A 12,999-nucleotide genomic window follows, 5' to 3' on the forward strand; every position below is an offset into this window, starting at 1 on the left:
CTTACCATGCATACCAGACGGTGAGGAAGCCCCCCAGCAGGAGACAGAAGGTCCAGCGGTAGTGCATCCTCAGCACCAGACCGTCGCAGGTGGCAGCACATATCTGGTTGGCTCTGGTCTTGATAGCGTTTAGAACACTCCCCAAGATGGAGCGAATATCCACACTGCCAGCGCCAATGGACGGCATCCTCGCTCCTGTAAACAAATAACATTGTCACATCCACCAAAAAAACACATCAAATGTAGCATATTAAATGTAAACATTGTGTGGTGGCTAAAATGTATTTATATAAACAAATAAAAACGTTTATAGTAGCTAGTGTTTTAAGACTTTGAGGATGAATCAAAGGTCAATTCCACAAGTATACACAGGTCAGATTAGTGGGACGACCCGGGGACACCTACACCCCTGGGACGACCCGGGGACACCTACACCCCAGGGACGACCGGGGGACACCTACACTCCTGGGACAATGTACAGAAAACGTCTCACAGTGAAACACTTATTTTAAAAAAAAGTGATCGTACTTATGTTAAGTTAAAGACATACATATTGATATATAAATCAATATATATGTCTGTAAATCAATATATATATATATATGTTATATATATAATCAATATATATGTAAATCAAAAATGAATTGGGTGGATATAAATAGCAGCTGCCTACTATCTATATCCACCCAAATTGGGTGGATATAAATAAGTATGCCTTCTGCAGTTTACTATACATTCTATTCTTTTGGTTATATAAATCTACGATATTTACATCTGCAATAAAATGTATATAACATTAGAAAACAAGTGGTCTTAATTAATTGAATACCACGCAATCAAAACTATGAACATCGATGTATGGCCTAAAAAAGCACACAGCCCATATAAACACTTGAGATCACTATCACAGAGGCCTCATAAACACACGGGATCACGAACGCAGCCAATTTCAAGTGTATACGTACGAAATATAATTTCAAGTGGTGTGTAGATCACCAACACACAATTTCATCATCAACACGTATTGCATATATAAAGTCATCCTCGTTCAAACGTTTCCACGAGCATAATTCACAAAATGTATAACTCGTTCAGGTCTCCAGTAAGTGGAGACCTGAACGATCGTCCTGGACCATTCTCAATCAACTTGGGAATGGTCCAGGACGGACCGAAACGTCGTCGTCCCTTCACCATCTAGTGTGTGGTCTGGTCAACATACTTTAGCCACGTTATTGTGACTCATCGCCTCCAGTTTGTGATCACGTACTTCTTGCACGAATTTTCTCTGTATTTGTAAATTAGTAAATTTGCAAAGTAAATTTTATATTTTACATGTGTGTGTAAATCACGAAAATTAACACGTGATGAAAAATGTGAGTGTCAGACCACGAAGGAAAAATTGAAACAGGAATTTCCTTAAGTACTTTCGTGTTTAATAATACATCTACAGAAGGGTGAAGATGTATTATTACCCTTCTGAAGATGTATTATTATATACGAAAGCACTTAAGGAAATTCCTGTTTCAATTCTTCCTTCGTGGTCCGACATTGTCACATTTTTCATCACGTGTTAATTTTCTTGATTTACACACACGTAAAATTTACTTTGCAGAGTTAATTTCCTAATATTGGCGACGTTTATGTATTGACTCCTTGCGTCACTAAACACAAATATGGTTCACTGTAAAACAACACAATCTCCACTCACTGAATTAATAAAGTTGACTATTCCGGGTCCGCGTCCTTACGACCCGCGGAACACTGAGCGACTGAGAGACTGAAACAGGGAGCTGCCCGGCCATTAGGACCGAACACCGGGCAGGACCATGAAGCGCTCCACACCACCACACCTACTCGGTCAGTAGCAGCACCCTTCCGGGAATTGATTTTCAAAGGAATATCAAACAATTGATGATTGATGAAGATTAAACCATCCAAAAGGTGGCACGGGCATGAATAGCCCGTAAGTGGTGGCCCTTTTGAGCCATAACCAGTATCAGTAGATGATACTGTAGATCTGTGGAGGTGTGACTGCACCCTGCGTGACGGGAGATGTCTCTCGTGGAATATCAAACGGTGAGGATAACTTTATTTTTCCTGCGACAGGCTTGGCTCCTGGTATATGGAAAGGTTTGTGTTGTACTAGTTAATGAGTGTATTTGGAGGATTTGAAAACACCAGGTGAACTATAGGCATGGTGGAGAAGATACTTGGTAAAACTAAGATCTACGCAAGATTTCATTAAATTAAAACGTATTTTTGCTTCTTAGTGCTGAAATCAAAGCTAATTTTGCTCCCTTTTGGAGGCAATTTCAGACCTTGAAAATGCACTCAAGATAGTGCAAAAGATTTGGTGCTATTAAAATCATTATGTAAAATACATAATTACATAAGTTTGGGGTTTTTATCCCATAAATCCTTTGTTGAACACAAACATCCACGTAAATACTTTATCGATATCCCTCCTTGCTCTTGATATTAATTAAAGAACGAATATTTTCCCGCTCGGACTCGAACACAAGACAGAACACAAAACAATGGGTATAAGTTGGATAAGTTTAGATTTAGGAAAGCCGTGGGTAAATACGGGGTCGGTATTTGTGGAACATAATAGAAGTAGGATCCTTTCATTGTTTCAAGCGTATATATATATATATATATATATATATATATATATATATATATATATATATATATATATATATATATATATATATATATATATATATATAGGATATATATATAATGAATGTTGTTGTTTTTAGATTCAGCCACTCGGAAAAAGAACTTCCAGTAGCACGGGCTGTGGTGAGCCGTATATATGAATGAGATTGGGTGGATATAAATAGGAGCTGCCTCGTATGGGCCAATAGGCCTTCTGCAGTTACCTTCATTCTTATGTTTATATGCTCTAATATTCGCTTGATCTTTTCTTCAGCCACATGGATACTACTGGGATTAAGGGCGCAGGTCACTATTACTCACAGGTCACTCTGTCTCTTTCCTCGATTGCTTTTAATGACACTATTGCAACAAGGATGTTTTATAACCTTTTAACTTGTTGACCAGACCACACACTAGAAATTGAAGGGACGACGACGTTTCGGTCCGTCCTGGACCATTCTCAAGTCGATTGTGAAGATTGAGAATGGTCCAGGACGGACCGAAACGTCGTCGTCCCTTCAATTTCTAGTGTGTGGTCTGGTCAACATACTTCAGCCACGTTATTGTGACTCATCGCCTGCAACCTTTTAACTATTTCCGCTGATTTTAATTCATTTGCCATGTTTGAGCGTTTTGACCCTCTCAGTACAGCTAATGACCTTACAATCTTCCTTGACCTTCCGAGAAAAGCTAATGATCTTGTTTACCTTGACCCACTGAAAACAACAGTCTCATAATGTCCCTTGACCTTACAGTCATAAAAACTGTAATTGTCAAAAAGTCATTGGTTTTGAAATGGTCAAAAGATTGGCAGACGCAGTTTAATGCTGATAAATGTAAAGTTTTGAGGCTAGGTAATGATGATAGAGGTACAAGATACGAGCTACATGGTGTTGAGATTGCGAAGTCGGATTGCGAAATGGATCTGGGAGTTATGATTAGTAAGAATTTAAAAACAAAGGTTTGTAATAAAAAACAATGTTTGTAATAAGGCAAATAGGACACTTGGATTTATTAATCGAAGCGTTAGCAACAAGACACCTGGTGTGGTTCTTCAGCTATATCTTGCTCTGGTTAGGCCCCATTTAGATTATACAGTTCAGTTTTGGTCACCGTATTATAGAATGGATATAAATTCACTTGAACGTGTCAAGCGTAGGATGACAAATTTAATTCCCAAATTAGAAATTTGTCATATGAAGAAAGATTAACAAAGCTTAAATTGCATTCACTAGAAAGACGAAGAGTACGGGAGACATGATACAGGTTTACAAGTGGATGAATGGACATAACAAAGGGGATATTAATAGGGTATTAAAATTATCAACACAAGACAGAACATGAGACAATGGGTATAAATTGGATAAGTTTAGATTTAGGAAAGACTTGGGTAAATACTGGTTCGGTAACAGGGTTGTTGATTTGTGGAACCAATTACCGCGTAACGTGGTGGAGGTGGGGGTCCCTCGATTGTTTCAAATGATTGATGATTGATTGAAGATTAAGCCACCCAAGAGGTGGTGGCACGGGCATGAATAGCCGGTAAGTGGTGGCCCTTTTGAGCCATTACCAGTATTAAGAGCTGATACTGGAGATCTGTGGAGGTGCAACTGCATCCTGCGTGACGGGAGATGTCTCCCGGATTGTTTCAAGCGTGGGGTTGGACATGTATATGAGTGGGATTTGGTGGTTATATATAGAAGCTGCCTCATATTGGCCAATGGCCCTTCTGCAGTTACCTATATTCTTATGTTCTTATATTCTGATGTATGTTTTACTTACGGGCTCACCATAGCCCGTGCTACATGGACACTTCGTTCTAAGTAGCTAAATCTAAAACAACAAACAACACAGGCTCACAAACACATACAGCACACAATTATTAATCATATTCTACATTTCACATACCAATGGTAATAGCGTGACATACTGTGAGATCTCTTATTGATTATGCTGCCCCTGTTATGAATTGTTTTTATATAGGTAGACTAAAGTTGGAGATGATACAAAATGAAGCCATAAGAATAATCCCAAGATTATTCTCATGGCCCAAGAAATACCATTACTGAGATAATGATGATATGATTGAACTTACATAGTATTGGGGATAGAATTTCTGAGATAAATGAAGCTTTGGCGATTAGACTAATGAGAGGCAGACGGGAGGCACCTCGACAGATCTCCAGTATTAGCTAATGATATTGGTAATGGCTCAAAAGGGCCACCACTTACGGGCTATTCATGCCCGTGCCACCGCTTGGGTGGCTTAATCTTAATCAATCGATAGAGTAGCTTAGGCTATTTCTACCCTCCTCTACTTCAAGCCCCTCACCAAGATTGTAACCTTTTATTGAACTGTCTGAATGTCCATTGCAAATTGTCTATATACCTGATCATAAAAGTATTTGTGTGTACATCTGGTAACATATTACATGTGTAAAGGAAGAAATGTATATGTTTATCACTCGGAATGTTCGGTAATATGTTTATTTAATATGTTTAATATGTTTATTATACCAGTTTTTAAGAAAGGAGATAGATCACTTGCGTCTAACTATCGACCAATTAGCCTAACGTCTATTGTGGGAAAGTTACTCGAATCTATAATAGCAAATAAAATTCGTCTTCATCTTGAAAAACATAAATTAATAATTGAGTCGCAACATGGTTTTATAAATGGCCGTTCATGTTTAACAAATTTGTTATCTTTTTATTCTAGCATTGTTGAGGCAGTTGATAGTGGTAAGGATTGCGATGTTGTATACCTTGACTTTAGCAAAGCTTTTGATACAGTGCCACATGAAAGACTGATTAAAAAAATAGAGTCTCATGGTATTGGAGGTGCTATATTAAGCTGGATTAGGGCATGGCTATACCAAAGGAAACAGAGAGTTAGTATAAATGGAATCAAGTCAGAGTGGGAAAATGTTGTAAGTGGAGTGCCTCAAGGCTCTGTCCTGGGACCTCTGTTGTTTATAATATATATAAATGATTTAGATTCAGGTTTGAGTAGCAACATTTGCAAATTTGCCGATGATACGAAAATCGGTAGGGAAATTAATTCGGAGGAGGACTCACTATCACTTCAAGTTGATCTAGATAGGGTTTTGAAATGGTCAAAGGATTGGCAGATGCAGTTTAATGCTGATAAATGTAAAGTTCTGAGGTTAGGTAATGATGATAGAGTTACAAGATACGAGCTAGATGGTGTTGTGATTGCGAAGTCGGATTGCGAAAGGGATCTGGGAGTTATGATTAGTAAGAATTTAAAACAAAAGGATCAATGCATAAATGTTCGTAATAAGGCAAATCGGACACTTGGATTTATTAATCGCAGCGTTAGTAACAAGACACCTGGTGTGGTTCTCAAGCTATATCTTGCTCTAGTTAGGCCCCATTTAGATTATGCAGTTCAGTTTTGGTCGCCATATTATAGAATGGATATAAATTCACTTGAACGTGTCCAGCGTAGGATGACTAAGTTAATTCCCCAAATTAGAAATCTTTCATATGAAGAAAGATTAACAAAGCTTAAGTTGCATTCACTGGAAAGGCGAAGAGTTAGGGGTGACATGATAGAGGTTTACAAGTGGATGAATGGACATAACCGGGGGGATATTAATAGGGTATTAAAAGTATCAACACAGGACAGAACACGAAACAATGGATATAAATTGGATAAGTTTAGATTTAGGAAAGACTTGGGTAAATACTGGTTCAGTAACAGGGTTGTTGATTTGTGGAACCAATTGCCGCGTAACATTGTGGAGGTGGGGTCCCTCGATTGTTTCAAGCACGGGTTGGACAAGTATATGAGTGGGATTGGGTGGTTATAGAATAGGAGCTGCCTCGTATGGGCCAATAGGCCTTCTGCAGTTACCTTTGTCTTATGTCTTATGTTATTTGCGAGGTGTCTATGTATGTATAAACACGTTGTACTGAACGAGGTGAGAATAGTTTAAGCTACCTCATTCCTTTGTGTTTATTTTACCTCAATAAACTTATTTCAATTTCAATTTCAATTCAATTTCAAGTCCCTCAAGGGGCGCACAAATCCAATGAGTACAAATCCACAAATTACAGTACAAGAATCACATATAACATTGCTGCTTAATATGGTAAGCACAGCATATAAGTGTTACACTCTTGGGACAAAATGTTTGTAAGAACATAAGAACATAAGAACATAAGAACAAAGGTAACTGCAGAAGGCCTATTGGCCCATACGAGGCAGCTCCTATTCTATAACCACCCAATCCCACTCATATACTTGTCCAACCCGTGCTTGAAACAATCGAGGGACCCCACCTCCACAATGTTACGCGGCAATTGGTTCCACAAATCAACAACCCTGTTACTGAACCAGTATTTACCCAAGTCTTTCCTAAATCTAAACTTATCCAATTTATATCCATTGTTTCGTGTTCTGTCCTGTGTTGATACTTTTAATACCCTATTAATATCCCCCCGGTTATGTCCATTCATCCACTTGTAAACCTCTATCATGTCACCCCTAACTCTTCGCCTTTCCAGTGAATGCAACTTAAGCTTTGTTAATCTTTCTTCATATGAAAGATTTCTAATTTGGGGAATTAACTTAGTCATCCTACGCTGGACACGTTCAAGTGAATTTATATCCATTCTATAATATGGCGACCAAAACTGAACTGCATAATCTAAATGGGGCCTAACTAGAGCAAGATATAGCTTGAGAACCACACCAGGTGTCTTGTTACTAACGCTGCGATTAATAAATCCAAGTGTCCGATTTGCCTTATTACGAACATTTATGCATTGATCCTTTTGTTTTAAATTCTTACTAATCATAACTCCCAGATCCCTTTCGCAATCCGACTTCGCAATCACAACACCATCTAGCTCGTATCTTGTAACTCTATCGTCATTACCTAACCTCAGAACTTTACATTTATCAGCATTAAACTGCATCTGCCAATCCTTTGACCATTTCAAAACCCTATCTAGATCAACTTGAAGTGATAGTGAGTCCTCCTCCGAATTAATTTCCCTACCGATTTTCGTATCATCGGCAAATTTGCAAATGTTGCTACTCAAACCTGAATCTAAATCATTTATATATATTATAAACAACAGAGGTCCCAGGACAGAGCCTTGAGGCACTCCACTTACAACATTTTCCCACTCTGACTTGATTCCATTTATACTAACTCTCTGTTTCCTTTGGTATAGCCATGCCCTAATCCAGCTTAATATAGCACCCCCAATACCATGAGACTCTATTTTTTTAATCAGTCTTTCATGTGGCACTGTATCAAAAGCTTTGCTAAAGTCAAGGTATACAACATCGCAATCCTTACCACTATCAACTGCCTCAACAATGCTAGAATAAAAAGATAACAAATTTGTTAAACATGAACGGCCATTTATAAAACCATGTTGCGACTCAATTATTAATTTATGTTTTTCAAGATGAAGACGAATTTTATTTGCTATTATAGATTCGAGTAACTTTCCCACAATAGACGTTAGGCTAATTGGTCGATAGTTAGACGCAAGTGATCTATCTCCTTTCTTAAAAACTGGTATCACATTAGCAACTTTCCAAAACTCTGGCACTCTGCCTGACTCTATTGATTTATTAAATATGGTTGACAGTGGGTCACAAAGCTCCTCTTTGCATTCTTTAAGCACCCTAGCAAACACTTCATCCGGCCCTGGGGATTTGTTTGGTTTGAGTTTTACTATTTGTTTAAGAACATCCTCCCTGGTAACTGCTAAACTCGTCAACCTGTCCTCGTCCCCACCCACATAGACTTGTTCGGCTGAAGGCATATTGTTAAGTTCCTCTTTAGTAAATACAGATACAAAATATTTATTAAAAATACTACTCATCTCTTCATCACTATCTGTTATTTGACCTGTCTCAGTTTTTAATGGACCTATCCTTTCCCTAGTCTTAGTACGATATAACTGAAAAAACCCTTTAGGATTTGTCTTTGCTTGCCCTGCTATGCGAACTTCATAGTTTCTTTTTGCTTTCCTTATCTCTTTTTTAACATTTCTAACCAGTTGTACGAATTCCTGTTCTAAAGTGACCTCCCCATTTTTAATCCTTTTGTACCAAGCTCTCTTTTTACCTATAAGGTTCTTCAAATTCTTTGTTATCCACTTTGGGTCATTAGTATACGATCTATTCAATTTGTATGGTATACTACGTTCCTGAGCTTTGTTTAGAATATTCTTAAATAAGTTATATATTGAATCCACATCGAAATCCCCATTTAAGTCACCTATCGCTGGGTTCATGTCTCGCTCCAAGACCGGCCCACACCCCATACCCAAGCCATTCCAATCAATTTGACCCAAAAAATTTCTTAGGCTATTAAAATCAGCTTTTCGAAAATCTGGCACTTTAACAGAATTTTCTCCTACTGGTCTATTCCATTCTATGCTAAATCTGATTTCTTTGTGATCACTGCTCCCTAGCTCACTCCCTATTTCGATGTCATTAATTTGCGTTTCCCTGTTAGTTAACACTAAATCTAAAATATTATTTTCCCGTGTTGGTTCCTTAATGTGTTGCGTAAGAAAGCAATCGTCAATTAATTCCAGAAAATCTTCTGCTTCACTATTCCCTGTTTTGTTCAACCAGTTTATTCCGCTAAAATTAAAGTCACCCATGACATAAATACTGTTAGATCTAGATGCTCTAGATATTTCATCCCATAGATGCTTTGCTTCCATTCTGTCTAAATTTGGTGGCCTATATATTACTCCTATTATAATATTATTAGCTTTTTCGTTTAATTCAATCCAAATAGTTTCTGTGTGTGGCTCTGTTTTGATTCCCTCTTTGAGACTACATTTCAAATTGTCCCTAACATATATGGCTACTCCACCTCCTCGTCTAATATATCTATCTGTGTGAAATAGTTTAAATCCATATATTTGATATTCAGCTAATAGTTCTCTATTTTCTACATTCATCCACGTTTCGGTAAGTGCAATAATATCTATTTTTTCTGTGCAGACAAGAGCATTTAATTCGTTAATTTTATTTCTTAGACTTCTACTGTTAGTGTAATATACCCTAAGTGAATTGTTATTTTGCGGACCTTCTCTTTCCCTGATCGTTTTGCCAATTCCTTTCTCCCACAAACACATACTTTTATTACCTCCTTCCTCCAAATCAATTCCCATACCTCTAACTACTAACAGTTTAAACCCAAACAAACACCTCTAACCACTTCTTCTAGCGAGTTCGCAACAGCAACAACCCCAGCTCTCGATAGATGCACCCCATCACGAGCATACATTTCATTTCTTCCATAGAAGTGTTCCCAGTTGTCTATGAAAGATATTGCATTTGATTTGCAATATCTTTCCAGCCGGCAATTGACACCAAGTGCCCTCGATATCCATTCATTTCCCACTCCCTTTCTTGGAAGAATGCCACATATGATCGGGATTCCTCCCTTGCTCCTAACTAACTCTATGGCTGTTTTATACCTCTGAATCAGTTCCTCACTCCTGACTCGACCAACATCATTTCCTCCCACGCTAATGCAAATAATGGGATTGTTCCCATTACCAGCCATAATATCATTCATGTTGTTTATAATATCACCAATGCCAGCTCCGGGATAGCAAACCCTTAACCTGTTCCCCCTATCTCTAGCACAAAACGTTCTATCCAAATACCTTATCTGGGAATCTCCCACAACTAATGTTTGCTTAGGTACTTCCTTTACTTTCTGAGGGGCCTGCGCTTCCTTTCTCTTCGTTGCTTTCCCTTTTGCGCGATCCACAGTCACTCCACAGCACTCGTCCTCCAAAACGTCAAATGAATTTGAAGTTGCTATGGCGTTTGAAGGCGGCTTTATCAAAGTCTTCTTAAGGCCCCTGTCTTTCGCAACTCTCCAAGACGAGGTCCCTTTACTGCTGGTCTCCTCCTTCGTTACTTCTCGTAGTTTTTTAAGCTGACGCACCTCCTCCCGCAGAGAGTCCAACTCTGTCCTCAGGGCTCCCACTAGAGTCACCAGGTCCTTCACTACAACTTCCATATTGATATAACAACACTCAGGAGCTCCGGTTAACACAACCTCTCACTGTGACTTCACCTGACCGACTGGAGCTCCTGACTTGTAGCTCCTAAGTATTCTGTCTATCATACCATTATCACACAACCGAACAATTTGATGTGGTATACCTGTCCGTCTAATTACCCAAAGCTACCCAAACTTACTCAAAGCTACACAAAGCTTCCTGGTATTACTTTAGCAATGAATAAATATGATTTCCAGCCCGAAACGCATTGCGTAATAGTGGCTTTAGGCATTGTATGTACTAGCTCTATCTATATATCGATCCATTAATGTAACATCACTTGTATGTATGTCACTACGTCCAGCGTAGGATGACTAAGTTAATTCCCCAAATTAGAAATCTTTCATATGAAGAAAGATTAACAAAGCTCAAGTTGCATTCACTGGAAAGGCGAAGAGTTAGGGGTGACATGATAGAGGTTTACAAGTGGATGAATGGACATAACCGGGGGGATATTAATAGGGTATTAAAAGTATCAACACAGGACAGAACACGAAACAATGGATATAAATTGGATAAGTTTAGATTTAAGAACATAAGAACATAAGAACATAAGAACAAAGGTAACTGCAGAAGGCCTATTGGCCCATACGAGGCAGCTCCTATTCTATAACCACCCAATCCCACTCATATACTTGTCCAACCCGTGCTTGAAACAATCGAGGGACCCCACCTCCACAATGTTACGCGGCAATTGGTTCCACAAATCAACAACCCTGTTACTGAACCAGTATTTACCCAAGTCTTTCCTAAATCTAAACTTATCCAATTTATATCCATTGTTTCGTGTTCTGTCCTGTGTTGATACTTTTAATACCCTATTAATATCCCCCCGGTTATGTCCATTCATCCACTTGTAAACCTCTATCATGTCACCCCTAACTCTTCGCCTTTCCAGTGAATGCAACTTAAGCTTTGTTAATCTTTCTTCATATGAAAGATTTCTAATTTGGGGAATTAACTTAGTCATCCTACGCTGGACACGTTCAAGTGAATTTATATCCATTCTATAATATGGCGACCAAAACTGAACTGCATAATCTAAATGGGGCCTAACTAGAGCAAGATATAGCTTGAGAACCACACCAGGTGTCTTGTTACTAACGCTGCGATTAATAAATCCAAGTGTCCGATTTGCCTTATTACGAACATTTATGCATTGATCCTTTTGTTTTAAATTCTTACTAATCATAACTCCCAGATCCCTTTCGCAATCCGACTTCGCAATCACAACACCATCTAGCTCGTATCTTGTAACTCTATCATCATTACCTAACCTCAGAACTTTACATTTATCAGCATTAAACTGCATCTGCCAATCCTTTGACCATTTCAAAACCCTATCTAGATCAACTTGAAGTGATAGTGAGTCCTCCTCCGAATTAATTTCCCTACCGATTTTCGTATCATCGGCAAATTTGCAAATGTTGCTACTCAAACCTGAATCTAAATCATTTATATATATTATAAACAACAGAGGTCCCAGGACAGAGCCTTGAGGCACTCCACTTACAACATTTTCCCACTCTGACTTGATTCCATTTATACTAACTCTCTGTTTCCTTTGGTATAGCCATGCCCTAATCCAGCTTAATATAGCACCCCCAATACCATGAGACTCTATTTTTTTAATCAGTCTTTCATGTGGCACTGTATCAAAAGCTTTGCTAAAGTCAAGGTATACAACATCGCAATCCTTACCACTATCAACTGCCTCAACAATGCTAGAATAAAAAGATAACAAATTTGTTAAACATGAACGGCCATTTATAAAACCATGTTGCGACTCAATTATTAATTTATGTTTTTCAAGATGAAGACGAATTTTATTTGCTATTATAGATTCGAGTAACTTTCCCACAATAGACGTTAGGCTAATTGGTCGATAGTTAGACGCAAGTGATCTATCTCCTTTCTTAAAAACTGGTATCACATTAGCAACTTTCCAAAACTCTGGCACTCTGCCTGACTCTATTGATTTATTAAATATGGTTGACAGTGGGTCACAAAGCTCCTCTTTGCATTCTTTAAGCACCCTAGCAAACACTTCATCCGGCCCTGGGGATTTGTTTGGTTTGAGTTTTACTATTTGTTTAAGAACATCCTCCCTGGTAACTGCTAAACTCGTCAACCTGTCCTCGTCCCCACCCACATAGACTTGTTCGGCTGAAGGCATATTGTTAAGTTCCTCTTTAGTAAATACAGATACAAAATATTTATTAAAAATACTACTCATCTCTTCATCACTAT

The 12,999-nt window shown here is 38.4% G+C and overlaps 1 protein-coding gene across 1 annotated transcript in view; it reads right to left on the reverse strand.

Annotated features, from left to right (window-relative positions):
* LOC138349507 (innexin inx2-like) overlaps nucleotides 1-12,999 on the reverse strand; it is a 36,973-nt gene that overhangs the window by 2,674 nt on the left and 21,300 nt on the right. The window contains exon 2 of the mRNA XM_045729333.2: nucleotides 6-195. Within this exon, the coding sequence (XP_045585289.2) occupies nucleotides 6-187 (182 nt within the window). The 5' untranslated portion in view covers nucleotides 188-195. The remainder of the gene's footprint in view (nucleotides 1-5; nucleotides 196-12,999) is intronic.

This window comes from Procambarus clarkii, chromosome 94, assembly GCF_040958095.1.
Source record: "Procambarus clarkii isolate CNS0578487 chromosome 94, FALCON_Pclarkii_2.0, whole genome shotgun sequence".
Classification (NCBI taxonomy): domain Eukaryota; kingdom Metazoa; phylum Arthropoda; class Malacostraca; order Decapoda; family Cambaridae; genus Procambarus; species Procambarus clarkii.